This window comes from Papaver somniferum, chromosome 3, assembly GCF_003573695.1.
Source record: "Papaver somniferum cultivar HN1 chromosome 3, ASM357369v1, whole genome shotgun sequence".
NCBI classification, from domain to species: domain Eukaryota; kingdom Viridiplantae; phylum Streptophyta; class Magnoliopsida; order Ranunculales; family Papaveraceae; genus Papaver; species Papaver somniferum.
This window is the reverse complement of record NC_039360.1, coordinates 11,107,057-11,121,593: the sequence shown is the minus strand read 5'-3', so window position 1 is coordinate 11,121,593 and position 14,537 is coordinate 11,107,057. Positions and strand designations below refer to the sequence as shown.

General features: G+C 36.0%; 1 protein-coding gene and 1 long non-coding RNA gene across 2 annotated transcripts; both read right to left on the bottom strand.

Moving 5' to 3' along the window:
• Nucleotides 1–5,949: 5,949 nt before the first annotated feature.
• Nucleotides 5,950–9,914, bottom strand: LOC113355301 (putative leucine-rich repeat-containing protein DDB_G0290503). The gene is made up of 9 exons (XM_026598128.1): nt 9,772–9,914; nt 9,511–9,581; nt 9,198–9,417; nt 8,201–8,748; nt 7,885–8,058; nt 7,433–7,549; nt 7,003–7,182; nt 6,828–6,874; nt 5,950–6,650 (listed from the first exon to the last, which is right to left on the bottom strand). The coding sequence occupies exons 2-9, from the start codon at nt 9,556–9,558 to the stop codon at nt 6,287–6,289; spliced, it is 1,698 nt and encodes a 565-aa protein (XP_026453913.1). The 5' UTR covers nt 9,559–9,581; nt 9,772–9,914; the 3' UTR covers nt 5,950–6,286.
• Nucleotides 9,915–11,256: 1,342 nt separating this feature from the next.
• LOC113360923 lies at nt 11,257–14,183 on the bottom strand. The gene is made up of 5 exons (XR_003364870.1): nt 13,257–14,183; nt 12,400–12,500; nt 12,192–12,275; nt 11,544–11,661; nt 11,257–11,452 (listed from the first exon to the last, which is right to left on the bottom strand). It is a non-coding gene; the product is annotated as an uncharacterized LOC113360923 (long non-coding RNA).
• Between the last annotated feature and the right edge of the window lie 354 nt (nt 14,184–14,537).

The window sequence follows — 14,537 nt, the reverse complement described above, 5'->3', positions numbered from 1 at the left end:
AGAATGTTTCAATGATTGAAAGGGGAGTTAAGAGCTAAAACCCATGTCTGGATACATTACGGTTTGTGTACTTAGTGTACGAACTGTTTTGACGGAATTCAGGACCGGAAGTTTGCATACCCGTTCGCAAACTTATTCAACTGTTTAAGTCAGGGTACTTAAGTTTGCGTACCCGTTTGCAAACTGATTTAACTGTTGAAGTCCGGGAACCAAGATTGCGTACCCGTTCGCGAACGGTTTCAACTGAGTTCGGTCCGAAGCTAAAGTTTGCGTACCCGTTTGAAAACTGTCGGCTTGTGACCAATGTCCGGAACTTAAGTTTGCGTACCCGTTTGCAAACTTAAGTTGTTCAAGTTCTTAAATCGGTTAAATATGATTTCATACTCATGAACAAATACGTTTATAAATTAAGGAATGCAATCTTTGCAAACCATGGCCAAAATGTTTATGAACAGATTCTTTTGAATCAATTCGATTTTGATTCAATTGTGTCTTGTATACTTCTATGAGAATATAAACAATTGAACAACTCTATGAGTAACACAATTAGATTCATTTGATTATCAATTGATCTAGAAGTGTTAAGATGAACAAGGTTAAGAAAAAAGTGTTCATATGGCTAACTTCGGTTAACTGTTATTGAGCCAACTCAATATACACGTTTAGGTACAGTTACCCATATCTAAATGAAGGTATATTTCATTTGTGTGTAACAAGCTAAAGACCAGCTAACGGTGGAAAGATATTAACTTGAATCTTGAATCAGGTTTAATCTAACGGTGAATATTGATTGCTTTGTTCCAAAGTTATCAAACCCTGATTTGAAGACTATATAAGGGAGAACTCTAGCAACTGGGAAACCTAATCCACACGCCTCATGTGTGATACTAGTTGCGACTAGAGTCGATTCTCCTTTAACCTAGGTTTTTCCTAAAACCATTATAGATTAACGACTTAAAGACTTCATTGGGATTCTGAAGCCAGACCCAACTATTTTCTCTGTAGTTGCGTGTTGTGATCTTACTTTGTTATATCATATTGAGTACTACCTTCTCTAAGATTTGCTCGAGATTTATCTCTGATAGGTAAGATATAAAAAGTAGTCACAAAGCTCTTTGTCTCATTCTTTGTGATTCCACAATAACTTGTTCTACTACCATATAGTTAAGTTATTGCGAGTTGATTGATATTTCTAGGTTGTTCTTCGAGAATATAAGTACGGTATATCAATTGGTTCTTGTTCACCTTTATTTATCAAAAGACGGAACAAAAACTTCGTAGGTATTTATGTGGCAGACAGATTATCTATTTCAATAGACTTTTCTGTGTGAGACATATTTGTTTATCAAGTCTTCGATTTTGGGTCTTAGAAACTCTTAGTTGTGGGTGAGATCCGCTAAGGGAATCAAGTGTGTAGAGTCCTATTGGGGTTCAGAGGCGTAAGGAACGCGACTGTACCTTAATCAATGTGAGATTGGTTAGGGCTCAACTACATTCCAGTCCCAAGTTAACTTGTAGTAGGATAGAGTCTGTAGCGGCTTAATACAGTGTGGTGTTCAAATCTGGACTAGGTCCGAGGTTTTTCTGCATTTGCGGTTTCCTCGTTAACAAAATTTCTGGTGTATGTGTTATTTCTTTTCCGCATTATATTTTCTATATAATTGAAATATCACAGGTTGTGCGTAGTTCAATCAATTGGTAAATCCAACCTTTGGTTGTTGTTTGGAATTGGTTGACACTTGAACATTGGTCTTTGGTACCGTTCAAGTTGTTTCTCATAATTATTAGGCTCACGGATTTCTATTTGTTCGATTGCATGTTATATTGAGAAACTGAGATATAACTCTTTGATATGTTTTCTTTGATTGTGTCTGAATGTCTAGTTGATTCTCTTGGAATTATATTGGAGTTAGTCCGTACGGATTTCCTAAACGAAATATTGGGTGTGGTTGTTGTACCCATGCTTTTTCAGTTGATTTTGTATAAACGATGTTTGTTTGGTTAAAAAGGCCAAATCGAACCAAGCTACGCACACCTGGTTATTGGTTATCACTTTCTTCACTAAATTCTCTAGCGAGAAGAAACATACATATGATGCACCTAGCTCATGTGATATTGTCGTTGATGTGCTTGGCGTTGTTCACCTTGAAGAGAAAAATCTCAAAAAATATATTTAGACCTTGAAATATAGTAAAAAAAATTATTGGAATGCTTATTTGATTGTTCTTGGAATGAACTTATGATAAAAAAAAATTACTTACTGTGAAACCAGATCTACACACAAAGAAGGATACTCAAAACATTGGCGCATTCATCTGAATCAAATTTAACGATGTAAAAAAGGAATGTTAAGTTAAACTAGAGATTATTATTTTGGTCTTTCCACTTGGAAAATGTCATGACTAGTTGACGAAATCGGTGGTGGTAAATAAGGTGATTTGAGGGATCAGAATGGGATTTTATAAAAATTTCATACTCACTAATTCAATATTACAAAAAGGTTATATTGTTGTATCATATGATGTTGCTTTTAGAGTACTTATGGGTTGGTGGAAACAAATGATTTGGGCCTGGTTTTAGATTTCGCAGAAGGAAAAAGATGGTGTACTAATCTAGAAGAAGCCGAGTCCAGAACTTGTCGTGAAGCCACCAAATGGATGTAATGTAACGAAAGAATAGTCTTTCTTGACGACAACAAAAACGTCATCAACGGTACGAAGAAAAAGAATGACAATTTTGCTATCAATTGGTGATCAAAAGCTATTTTGCTTCAAGCTTTAATCACAATCAATTTCTTGCTAGTTCTTCCTTCACTTATATTAGAAGAACTTGTAATAGTTATGCAGGAAAATTAGTTAAGTTTTTAAATAAATTTTCAGATATTCATATCAATTCTAGATATTTGGATAAGTCTGGAAAAGATATTTGATTAAGTATGCTTGTAATCTGAACGATGCAACTTCTCTTCCTTAGTTTTATAATATTTACCTTTTATCATAAAAATAAATAAATAAATAAACAAATTGTTATATCATAAACTGTGTTACCAAAAGGTCACCTTTTCGTCTTTTTTTCAATTCGAATAAACCGTGTTAACTTTTTACCTAAATATCCTCTTACCTTTAATGATGCATTTACAAAAATAAATACGCTTTCTCATTTCTTTTTTTCCACCCGGTTCTACCAAACACCAAAAAGAAGGTGGTAAGTCCTGGGAGGTGAATGTCGTTAAATAATTCTGAAACGGCTGATCTGAATCATCTTCAAAATATATAATTAAATCACAGTTAACTCATCTGGTAAATAATTACATCGTAAGAGACCAAAAAAAAAAGATTGCTTCATACTTTATGTGAGGTTAGCGGACCTTTGTGTCAACAACTCTAATCTAAGCTCTCACTAAAGACTTATTTTTTAATGTTATGCAAGAGTACGACTATTTTGTGTGTCGGGATCTAATAGTAAGACCCGTAAATATCACTGCAATACAGTGATAAAGTCAGTAATGATAATCCCAATAACACAAGTTAAATACAGTGGTAAAGTCAGTAATGATAATCTCAATGACACAAGTTAAAAGCCCGTTGGGACGAAATTCGTTCCCAATCAAAAAGAAGAAAGAAAGAGGTTCCTTTTTTTATACTTAAATCTCCATATATTATCAAAAAAGAAAAAATATCTCTGTAAATGATTAAAATCCTTAATCTCATATTTTAGTTTAGTGCATTGTCATCCCCTGAATTATTAGATACCTCCTACCTAATGCTCCCTCCGTCCAAGTTTACTTGTTTAATTTGGATTTTGCAAAACCTTGAAAGAAATTCAAATTACTTCCACATACAGCATCGATCTTTCAAATTATTTTTCAATATACTAATTTTTATATCCTAGTTTTTGTTTCTTTCTTGATAATTAGAAAATTTTAATAGAAAATATACTAATTTTTTGGTACAAATTTGTTAAATAAAACACAATTTAGTCAAGTAAAGTTGAACGGAGGGAGTATATGATTATATGTAGGGTGAAGTAAGGTTTGCTATTGGGATAAGAACAATGACTCAAAATCTACGTAGTGCCTTGGCTCAAATTTGCTTGGTGGTTCCAAATCTGTCGCTAGCTATAGACAAATTGTATAACTATGAATTTACCACCGTGGCTCAAAATTGTCTACGTTCTTTAAAAATATGAATATGAAGTGTGAAACAACTTTTTTTCGTGATCCGAATCTATTTGCTCGTAGGATAAAACGTCTTGTGCTCCCGCAAGATGATCTACTTATAAATTATTTTTTGACTTTTAAGAGTTGAAAAACGAGAAGTAAGTTTAGATATAGAATTTTAAAACGATCTAAAAGTAAAAAAATAACCTTTTTGTGAAGTAAAATAGTTTTGTTTCTGACTTTTATTTCTGAAGATACAAAAGTCAAAAGCAGATTTATATCCAAACGTGCTATTAGGGAACTAAAATGTGTCTGCCTCTTTAGCTAAACAGTCAACCTTTAACGCGTTTGGATACAAATTGAGTTCTGATTTTTGTTTCTCCATAAGTAAAGTTACAAGCAAAACTATTTTGTTCCACAAAAAATTGACAAAAATTGATTTTCCGACTTTTAAAAATCGTTCTCAAAAATTATTGTCAAACTGATTTATGATTTTTCGGCTTCCAAAAGTCAAAAAACAACTTCTAACTATACATCCATACAGTGAAGCAAAATATTTTTGCTTTTGGCTTATGCTTGCGTAAAAGTAGAAACACTTTTAGTTCTGATATTCAGACGCCCAATCAGTGAACCAACATGTGCGACTCGTGAGATAATCATTTTATCCATGCTATTACCTAACCGAAGCATCACTATAATTTCAAAGAATCTTCTGGCTTTAAGTTTTCTGTCCTGTTATTTGCCAATTGAAGACATGAATGACCTACCATAAGTGGACTAGTTTGATGAATGGTCTTAATCAGTCTAGTTGGCCATTGATATGCTACACAGTGCTCAACTATTCAGCTTTATTTATTTTTTTTGCATGTATCAACCTCCTACTCATTATGTGAACAGGACACATGGGTCCGATGCTGTCTTAGCAATTGTCACTCACCCACACACATGCTAACCATTGTCCCTTCATCACAATTCACATACATTGTATTATCCCTTCCCTTCCTTTCTCTTGATCTCTATATAAACTCTTAAACTTCAGAAACCACTTACAGCACTCTCATCTTCTTCAGCACATAAAAGACTCTAAGACTCCCAAATAGCCGGCTCAGTTCTTCCTTCTCTTTTTCTTCTTCTTCTTCTTCAACTCAGAGTAAATGTCGATGGCAGACTCGTCGCTCTTTTCATCACTGAGGAAATACCCAAAGCAACTAAAGGCAGGGCAAAGCTTGTCAAGACAAGCTAAGAAACAGCATGCTCGTCTCTATATCATATGGAGATGCTCCGTTATGTTACTCTGCTGGCACGAGTGACGGACGGTGAGGTTCAAAATGAATACTGACGTTATTAATTAAGTTGGAGTTCAAGTGACCAAGAATAGAAAAAGATACAAGCAGGGGAAGCCAGGCAAGTAAAACAGTGGTTTTGAAAATCTAGATGTCCAAAAACAGTAGTGGGATACCAATCAAAAGCAGCCGTTAGTAATCAAGGCTATCACTTGATCAGATCAGTGCTGAGAAACAATGAGCGCCATCGCAGCATCGAGTCCAAGTGACAACAAAAAACCAAAAGTTTTAAGAAGATTAAAACTAGTTTAACGCGTATATATATATTGTTGCTCGCTTATTGTAAACTATTTTCCTTAATTTGTCGATACAATGAAATGAGAATCGATTTACTATAATTTTAAGCACTGAACTCAACAAAAACAACCACAGAAAAAGTTTGCTGGCACGGCCCGTTGCTTGATTGATTAATTGCCTTCTAGTTTGCAACTACAAGTGGGATTCCCATGTAAATGAAACTTACTTAGAAAAAGGAATAATTATCAAAACATACCTCAATCAAAACCTAAAAAAAATATTCTTATACTTCGTCGAGTTCATATACTACTGTACAGAATAGAATCTGTGAGATCTCATAAGCAAACCAAAGTACTGCTATACAAAATATATTACTAGCAACCAATACTAGTTTCTAGTTCCTATTACCTTATTAACCAAGACTAGAAGAGGCATAAAGAAAAATAAGCTAATAAGAACTTTGATACTGTATGGGTCAGCAACAAAAAATTAGAATTCCGGCAAAATCAACATGTTTTTCTCACTGCAATATATGGACACCCAGAGTTTAAGGAAAGACTGGAGTTTCGTCCTCGAACATGTCCCAGTCATCATCTGAAAGAGACTTTTTGCCATCAAACTTGGTATCCTCATTCTCAGGGCTAGTGGTATTCAATAATGGATGATCCTCACAGACCGAGGATACTAGAGATGCTGAGGATATTGAAGATGCAGGAGTGATCTTCTTCGGGGTCTCGGAGGACAGATCATGCTCAGGAACCCAATCTGCTACAAGGCTCTTAGAGAATGAGCCTGAAGAGGCTAATATACAGCTTGTTTGGCTTGATGAAACCGACTTGCTGAATGGAACGCACTCATCGAATTTTTCTTTCAGCAATTTCACATCTTTGCATATAACAGCAATCTCCCCTCTGCAGCGACAAACAAAAGCAGAAATCAGGTCAGATATGACATCAGGCAAAAATATTCATCTCTTACCATTTGATGATAAAGAGTGGTCCAGAGACGAATAGATCTGCTTAATGAACGTGAGGATGGGTGGCACTGAAACTAAACTGTGTTCAAAATAAAATATAGAGGCAACTTACTGCAGTACGTCGACAACACGTCCTCGATCCATCAAGAAGTCACGGAGCTACAACAAAAGACAAGCAAAAGATCAATCTCACTCTGTATTATTACATTATCATTAAACTGTGACATGGGTACACCAAAATACATTTCTTCAGACAGCACAAATCTGAATGTGGCAAGAGCTATTACCTTGGAGTTCTCATCTGCTTGCTGTTGTAGTTTTTTTGATTCTTGAACCACCTTCTCCATGATGAGTTCTTGTTCTGCAAGTAACTCTCGAGCAGAATTTTCCCTTTCTTGCTTCTCTTTATCAGCTGCGATCCTCATTTCCTCAGCAGCAACTAGTCGTGCTTCGAGAGTTCGGTTCATCTGCCAGCCATAAAAGCCGTTTATGAGATCTTAGATCTTGTGAAAGGAGAATTTAGTACTATATCATGCTCTAACTCTATTTAGTACTATATCAGTACTACATCATGCATACTCTCAAAAAGAAAGGTACAGGAAGAGAAAAGGTAACCCTGGAACTGAAGCAAACAAATAACAGACCTCATCTAAAAGACTTGAAGAGGTACAGGAAGCGAAAAGGTAAACTTGGAATTAAAGCAAACAAATAACAGACCTCATCTAGAATAGAAAGAGATTCATCCCTCTCATCTGATAAGTTGATTAACCGAGACTGGAGCTCCCGCATCTCAGTTGCTAGGATGGACTTCTCCCCATAAACTTCTCCAGCATGCTGCCAAAATCAGGAGACTAATTTACAAATCACTAGATAAATATCTTAAGAATAAATTAGCCTTGGCTCTTCCATTTTCCTCCCCATGAAGTTAAAGAATACTATGATTAGTATACTATTTAACAACTGAAACATTTAACAAAGCTTTTCATGAGTGATTCAGCAACTAATTTAATTACTAGCCACCATCTAATACAAGTGATTACTAAAAGTCCTAGCTGGATTTGTGTATTTCAGATAGTTTTTAGATCAAGTTAACCTCCCGGAAATAAATGTTGACTGGTTAAAAAGGAGCAAAACATATCATTCCCTTAACTAAGGATATAAGTACCAACCATGTCATTTGCTTCTCTTGCACGTTGCAACATCTGCCTGAGGTCTTCAACCCTCTCAAGGGTATCTAAACCACCCAATGAAGCTTCCTTTTTAGAAAGTTCAGCCTTCTCCTCTTGAAGTTCAGCTTCTTTCATCATATTAATAACTGTCTCCATGGCTGCAAACAGATTCTTCTGCAAAATTTTCAAATGTAAGACCCACAAATGCAATGCAACATTTTCAAATGTAAGACCCACAAATGTAGGACTCTAATTGAGTTCCTGGATCAATAAGAACAGTCAATTTAAGATTTCGAAGGCATAGAATAAATAATACCTTGTTACTCTTAGCATCTTCAATGGCATTTTCAAGAAGATCTATGCTACATGTCTGGCCGGACTTCGAGACTATAGTAGTAGAGGAAGAATTTTCTAGACTATCATCATTTTCAGTATCACAAAACACACGCTCAGAACTACTCTCTAACAAACCACTGGATTCCAACTTTTCAAATTCACTGTTAGAAAATTCACTATTTGCTGCAGAGTCTGCAAAAGGTGCTATTTCTTCGTTGTCCAGTTTCTGTCCTTCTTTGGGTGGGCAATTCAAATTTAAGTTAAGGTCGCCGTTTATTGCAGAAGAATTAGAACCGTCAAAAACTTCATCCGACTCAACGGTGACATCAGTATTTTGATTGCCTGTGGCATCACTATAATCTAAAGATTCCCCTGCTAGAGCACTCATTGTTGCAGCTGAAACACCACTCTGGATCTCATCTAGAATTGCAACTTCACTTTCAACAGATCCTTGGTCTGAAGGAGAGCATGTTTTCGTCTCTTCATCCAGCCCTTGGTGCTGCAAAGATACGCTCTGCTCCGCTGCAACTATTTGTTTAAAGATGAGATTATCAGCCACAAATAAATATAATAAAGAGGCTACGGCCCCAACGCAATCACTAATCCATCAAAACATCAACTCATATTGAAACAGGGTGAAGTTTTCTATAAGCAAACTTATAAGCAAGATATTTATGGAATAAAGTGCAGGTTTGGCCTTTAATCTTTTCCTTCAACTTAACGACTCAACTCAATAAGGTGCTAGTACAAATCATCTTACGTTCTTACTATCTCTGACAGACTTTCTAAACTATCGTCTACTTATACAGACTTTCTATTACTCTCGCGCTTATGGAAGAACATGATCCCCGATAAAGTACATATATATGTGCATAACTGCTAACAATCTAATGTCAAAATCTGAACAAGTACAGCAAATTACACCAGCAAACGAAAGGAACAAAAAAAAAAACATCAATGAATCATGAAATCATTACCTCTTTCTCCAGTCAACACATGCTTGCTATTCACATTGTCACTAAGAGGAGTCTGTACTGGACTGTTTCCAGATTGTTGGTTATCAACCTGATTACTAGTAGAACCAGGTAGATATACCGAGGATGTAAAGGGTAAACCCATATTTAGAACCTCTTCCACAGCTACATCAGGATTATTTGGATTTTCAACAGCAACAGCCCTCAACAAACGAAAATCAACCTAAACAAAACCCAAAAAAAAAAGAAAAATCACACCTCAATTTTGCTTTAACAAACCCAACGAACCAAAACCAGATAGGATTTCATATCATACCTCAGGGAATATCTCCTGGAGTAATCTATATACTGATGCGAAACTCATATTGAAAGAGCTATTACCAAAATCTGCAACACAAAATCAACGATTCAATTCATTACAAAAACCCTAAGAAAAACAAGGAAAACCTAACAATAATAATGGAATTGATCAACATCTAACCGCGAAAAAAACGCGGGAAACGATCAAAACGAAGTGTGATTAGAGATGTGGAATCGATAATGAAACCCTAGAATTGGGAAAGATAAAAATCGTTACCTTCTATGTATTTTTCTCTGCTGCTGCTGCTCTGCCCAGTAATTTTTGGAGAGAGGAGAAGAGATTTATGAAGAGAGAGGGATGGCGGTGAATGTGATCGACTTTGTAGAAGACTTATCGTTGAAGCTTATATTTATCGTCCGGTGAAAAGGTAGCGTGTTATTGTTTTTACCGATGGGTAATCACCGGTAATTTAGGAGTTTTAACCCTAGAAGGAGCATATTTCACAAGGAAATTAATCCCACGAGCATAATGAATCATGATGGGCCTTTTTGGGCACCGAAGGTCTCATGTGAATATCAAGGCTCATGGAATCCAACAAAAAAAAGACTACTGTAGTCGGTTTAGGATTTATTTATTTTTGCTAGGTTATAGTCGGTCTAGAAATTTTACCCTCTACCAATTTTCTTGAAAAGTAATAATCCATGTGGTGAATATAACGGCCTATTTGCAGATAATATAGGTGAGGGCATACCTGCTCCTAACTAGATGGCATACTCATTTTTCTTTGTAAGCTGGTGTTTGAGGGTGAAAACAGTTTTTGCTGATTTTGGTAACTTCGTGTATGGGTGAGAAACGAGTCTAAACCCTAAACAATGTACTGCACGGGAGTACTTTAGATTCGAGAGATCAATCTGTACAAATCCGGCCTAAACCAAGAAATGGTCGTTTCCAGACTTGCTTCGGTCACAAAGTAAAGGAGAAGGGTTGGTCTTGGGGAGGGAAGCGAAGAGAGTGTTGAGACCAGAATAGTTGATTACGGAAGGGTAGTTGTTTGACGACTTGTATCAGAAAGTGAAACGCTAGCAATGTGGAAAGCTAACGGGTGATTTCTGAGTGTTGTATGTTCCTGACCCCAAAAACTTGTTCTTTGGTGAAAATAGGTGAGACCTATTTATACAAGTCGTAACAAAACGTACCCTTGGTCTCGTAAGAAGTGAAACGGTTGAGTAATGGAAGAGAATGGTAACGGGTAACGCCTGACATTGATGTTTCCATAATGAAGGATACGTATTTCTTGTCGTTACCATCCGCCTTACTCTTACACTACACCCTTTTTAGGGATTAGCAACGGAGTATGGGCGTTGTTGACTGGGGTAGCAACAACAGAGTGACGTTTCAAAACACGATGTTGCATTTTTTCGCAACGGGTAACCTCTGTGGCGACTCTTGGTCAGCAACGGATATTCGCAACGTACTGTGCCGTTGCGACCCTGCTTATTCGCAACTAGGGTCTGTCGTTGCTAAGATGTTTCTAATTACAAGAATACCCCTACCCAGAACTAAAATGTTATTGGTTCTGATTCTAATTTACTGGTTCTGGTTTTAACTTAGCAACAGATTATAGACGTTGTAATATTTTGCAACATTAAGAAAAGGTCAAGTCTCCATTGACCTGGTCAAAATCATTTCCCCATGCAGTTACCCAGCTCCCCATATTCATCATTTCCACAGATTTACAAACTACAATGGCATTCATTCATTCAACATTCATTCAATAGACGTACAAAACTGTATTAATTATAAAAAAGGGATTCTTCAATTGAAGTTGAACAAAAAGTTTGATATAAATGTATGCTAAGTATCACAGCAAACTAGTGTACATATAGAAACTCACGAAATGTATTCTTCTGAAAACAGGTCCACTGAGTTACAAACTTTGCAGCGCATATGTAGGTCCCTATTTTACAACACATAGTAAAACCCACGAATGAGAATCATATTTACAGAGAGAATACATGTATAAGAGAGAATAGCCATAATAGTTTTACCTATATTTCTTCCTTAACTCCAGGTAAAGGTCACGCACATGCTGAAGTGCTATATTGTAAAACTGGATAACCGAAACTGCAACAGAAATCGGAAGTACAAGATCAACAGCTTCAACACCTGGTAGTTGATTAACCAGTTCAAAAATTAGTCAAAATCACGTTGTTCAAAAGTTCAGGTCCCTAGTTGGTGATCATAGTTAATTTGTTATCACAAGCAGACAAGCTACTAACAAGTTTCAATTCTGAGGTCCTTATTATGTGAAATTTGTTCCAACCTCATTTGTTATAACCTTGGAAATTATAGTTAATAAAACAAAACAACAAGAGTGGGAAGACATAATCTAGAAGAAATAATCTTCGATGCATTGTACACAAAAAAAATTGAGCTTTAAGTTGGTAATTGGGAAAAATGAACCTAAGTCACTTCTCATAATTGATTTATATCTTTATTATAGTAACTATGGGAGAGTATGAAAAAAATAGCTCGTCCATCGTCAAGCCTAAGAAAAGTAATGAATTTCCCCAAATCATTCCGCCTTCTTTAGTCATAATTGATAATATTTTACAATGAAAACGTTTTGTCCTTCTTTCCCAAATAGGCAGGGCGTAGAATTGCTACTAGTATTATGATCAACAAGAGGAGCTTACATTTAGTATTCCTTTAACTCCAGCTTCCTCCAAGGCTTCATGACATGCGGCTTCGCCTATAGTGTCATCATCCTCCCATCCACCCTGAAACCAAATTATGAAAGAAGGTCAAATAACACTCCAGATACAGCAAGTGCTGCTATCCTTGGCACGGTCTCAATAATAAAAAAAAATGAAGATAACATAGAGAAAACGGGAAAGTACATACTCTTCTCGATCAGGAGATGACACCATAAGAAGTTCCAACCTACTCTTGCAATCAACCGTGTCACCCTCGCCATCTTTCTTGATTCCGTGGAATACACCTGTCTGTGTATTATGATAAGAGAATCAGCAAGGATTCCCCATAATGTGGTCGAACATAGATGCAGTAGTAACCAGAGACAGAGCAATAATTAACACAAGATGGCTAGGTAGGAAATTAGACATGAATACATCATCACCGAAAGATTCATGTCTGTCAATAAAGCAAAGATAACTCAAAAAAAAAGGGATTCAGATGAAAGTCAACTACATTATTTAGAAAATAAGGAAGTATTTTCCTCTTTTTTATCCTGTCCCTTGTTGTTTATTGCAACTAATTAGTACAAATAGATTTACAAAGAATAGTTGAACAAATTGCGCTGGATATCACATGTCTGATATTGGTATCCTAAACTCTCAAGAAGCAAATGAAAATACATCATCCACTCAGTCGTGGCCTAGAAACTTCATCCCTTTGTGGATGTCTACTCCCGTATAATTTCACCAAAAGATCTGAACTTCCATCAACAATTTTTTTCATATTTAAAGTAGAATTAGATACAACCAGTGCTACTTATATGGACGGCAATTACAAACATACACCTCAAGATAATACATCAAAAATGTTTATATACTTTAAACTTTCAGATTCCATATATCTCATTCGGGGTGAGCTGAGGTTCAATAACTTCGCCATGTTCCCATTTAATACCTTGAGTGGTTTAAATTTTAAAGTAATGCGATTTGCAACAAACATAAATTGACAGGATTGAAAAATATCCAAATTTGGTGTTTACTTCTCATACGAAAAAAAATACTTACTAAACCATAGAGGCAGTGACGAGTATTTGGATTGAAACCAGGAAGGTTTCTTTGAGACGAACATAAGACATAATTTTGTGTTCCCCTTCACAAGGAACATTAGCATCAGAAAGGATAACCTACAAGAAGAAATACGTTATGAGAAAATAATTTTATCTTGACTAATCAGTATTGGAAATTCCAAAAACTAAGTTTGGTATTCCTGTTGAAGAATCTAATCACAACCCAGGAAGTTTCATAACTGATTAAATCCCAGAAACAAGAAAACCTCAGGTTTTGACATATCCTAATCTCAAATCCCAGAAACAAGAAAACCCTAATTCCAAACAATTGAAGAACCTCTGAAATCAAATTAATAAGAAAGTAAACTAATCAGTAATGCCAACTAGAGCAACCATAAAACCCTAACTTTGGGTACAACCACGATCTCAAAATCCAAATTTCAGATTTTAACATTTCTATCAGAGAATCTAATTACAACCCAGGAAGCTCCATGACTGTGATTAAAACCATTGGAAACCCTGATTCATAACAATTAGAGAACCCCCCAAATCAAATCAAAATAGAATCTCAAAACCCTAGATTAAAAATCATAATACGAAGAGAATTTGTTAAGAACATCTTCCCTAAAATTCAAATTACCACCAGCATCAATTAAAACAGAAACAAAACTAGGGTACCAACAACATGAAAGAGAAAATATATATATGTAAATGACTATTGTCGATGATCCTCATCGACTGCTCTTCATCGATTCAGAACAAATCTTCAAGAAATGATGTTGTTGATGAATCTTCGTTTTCAGCTGCTGTTGATGAAAAGAATAGAGAAACTCTGATGTTTTTGATGGATTTCGTTGATGAATCTCCGCTTTTTTAATGTAGAAGAGAAGCAGTAGAAAAAGAAGAAGCAGCGGCGGATTGAGAGAGGGAGAAGACCAGATAGAGAGAGGGTAAGTTAATACTGAATCTAGGGTTTTAAAGGATCTTACACAAGTATCGCACACACGTTAAGTCAAGTCAACATGTCAAACTAAGGTGTTACCAGCACACGGTCTAACCGCACGCGTAAACAATCAGCAGTTGCAATTCACAACCTTACCTGCGAGGTTGCAAAATTCGCAATTGATTCTAGCCATTGCGAAAATTAGTAGCGGGGATTAGCAACAACTATTTCGCAACGGACCTTGTGTCGTTGCAAATATGGGTTGCAAATCCCTTAAAATGGTGTAGTGTTATGACACTTTCTTGTAACGGGCGCATTGCACGCCGCACGCTGTAA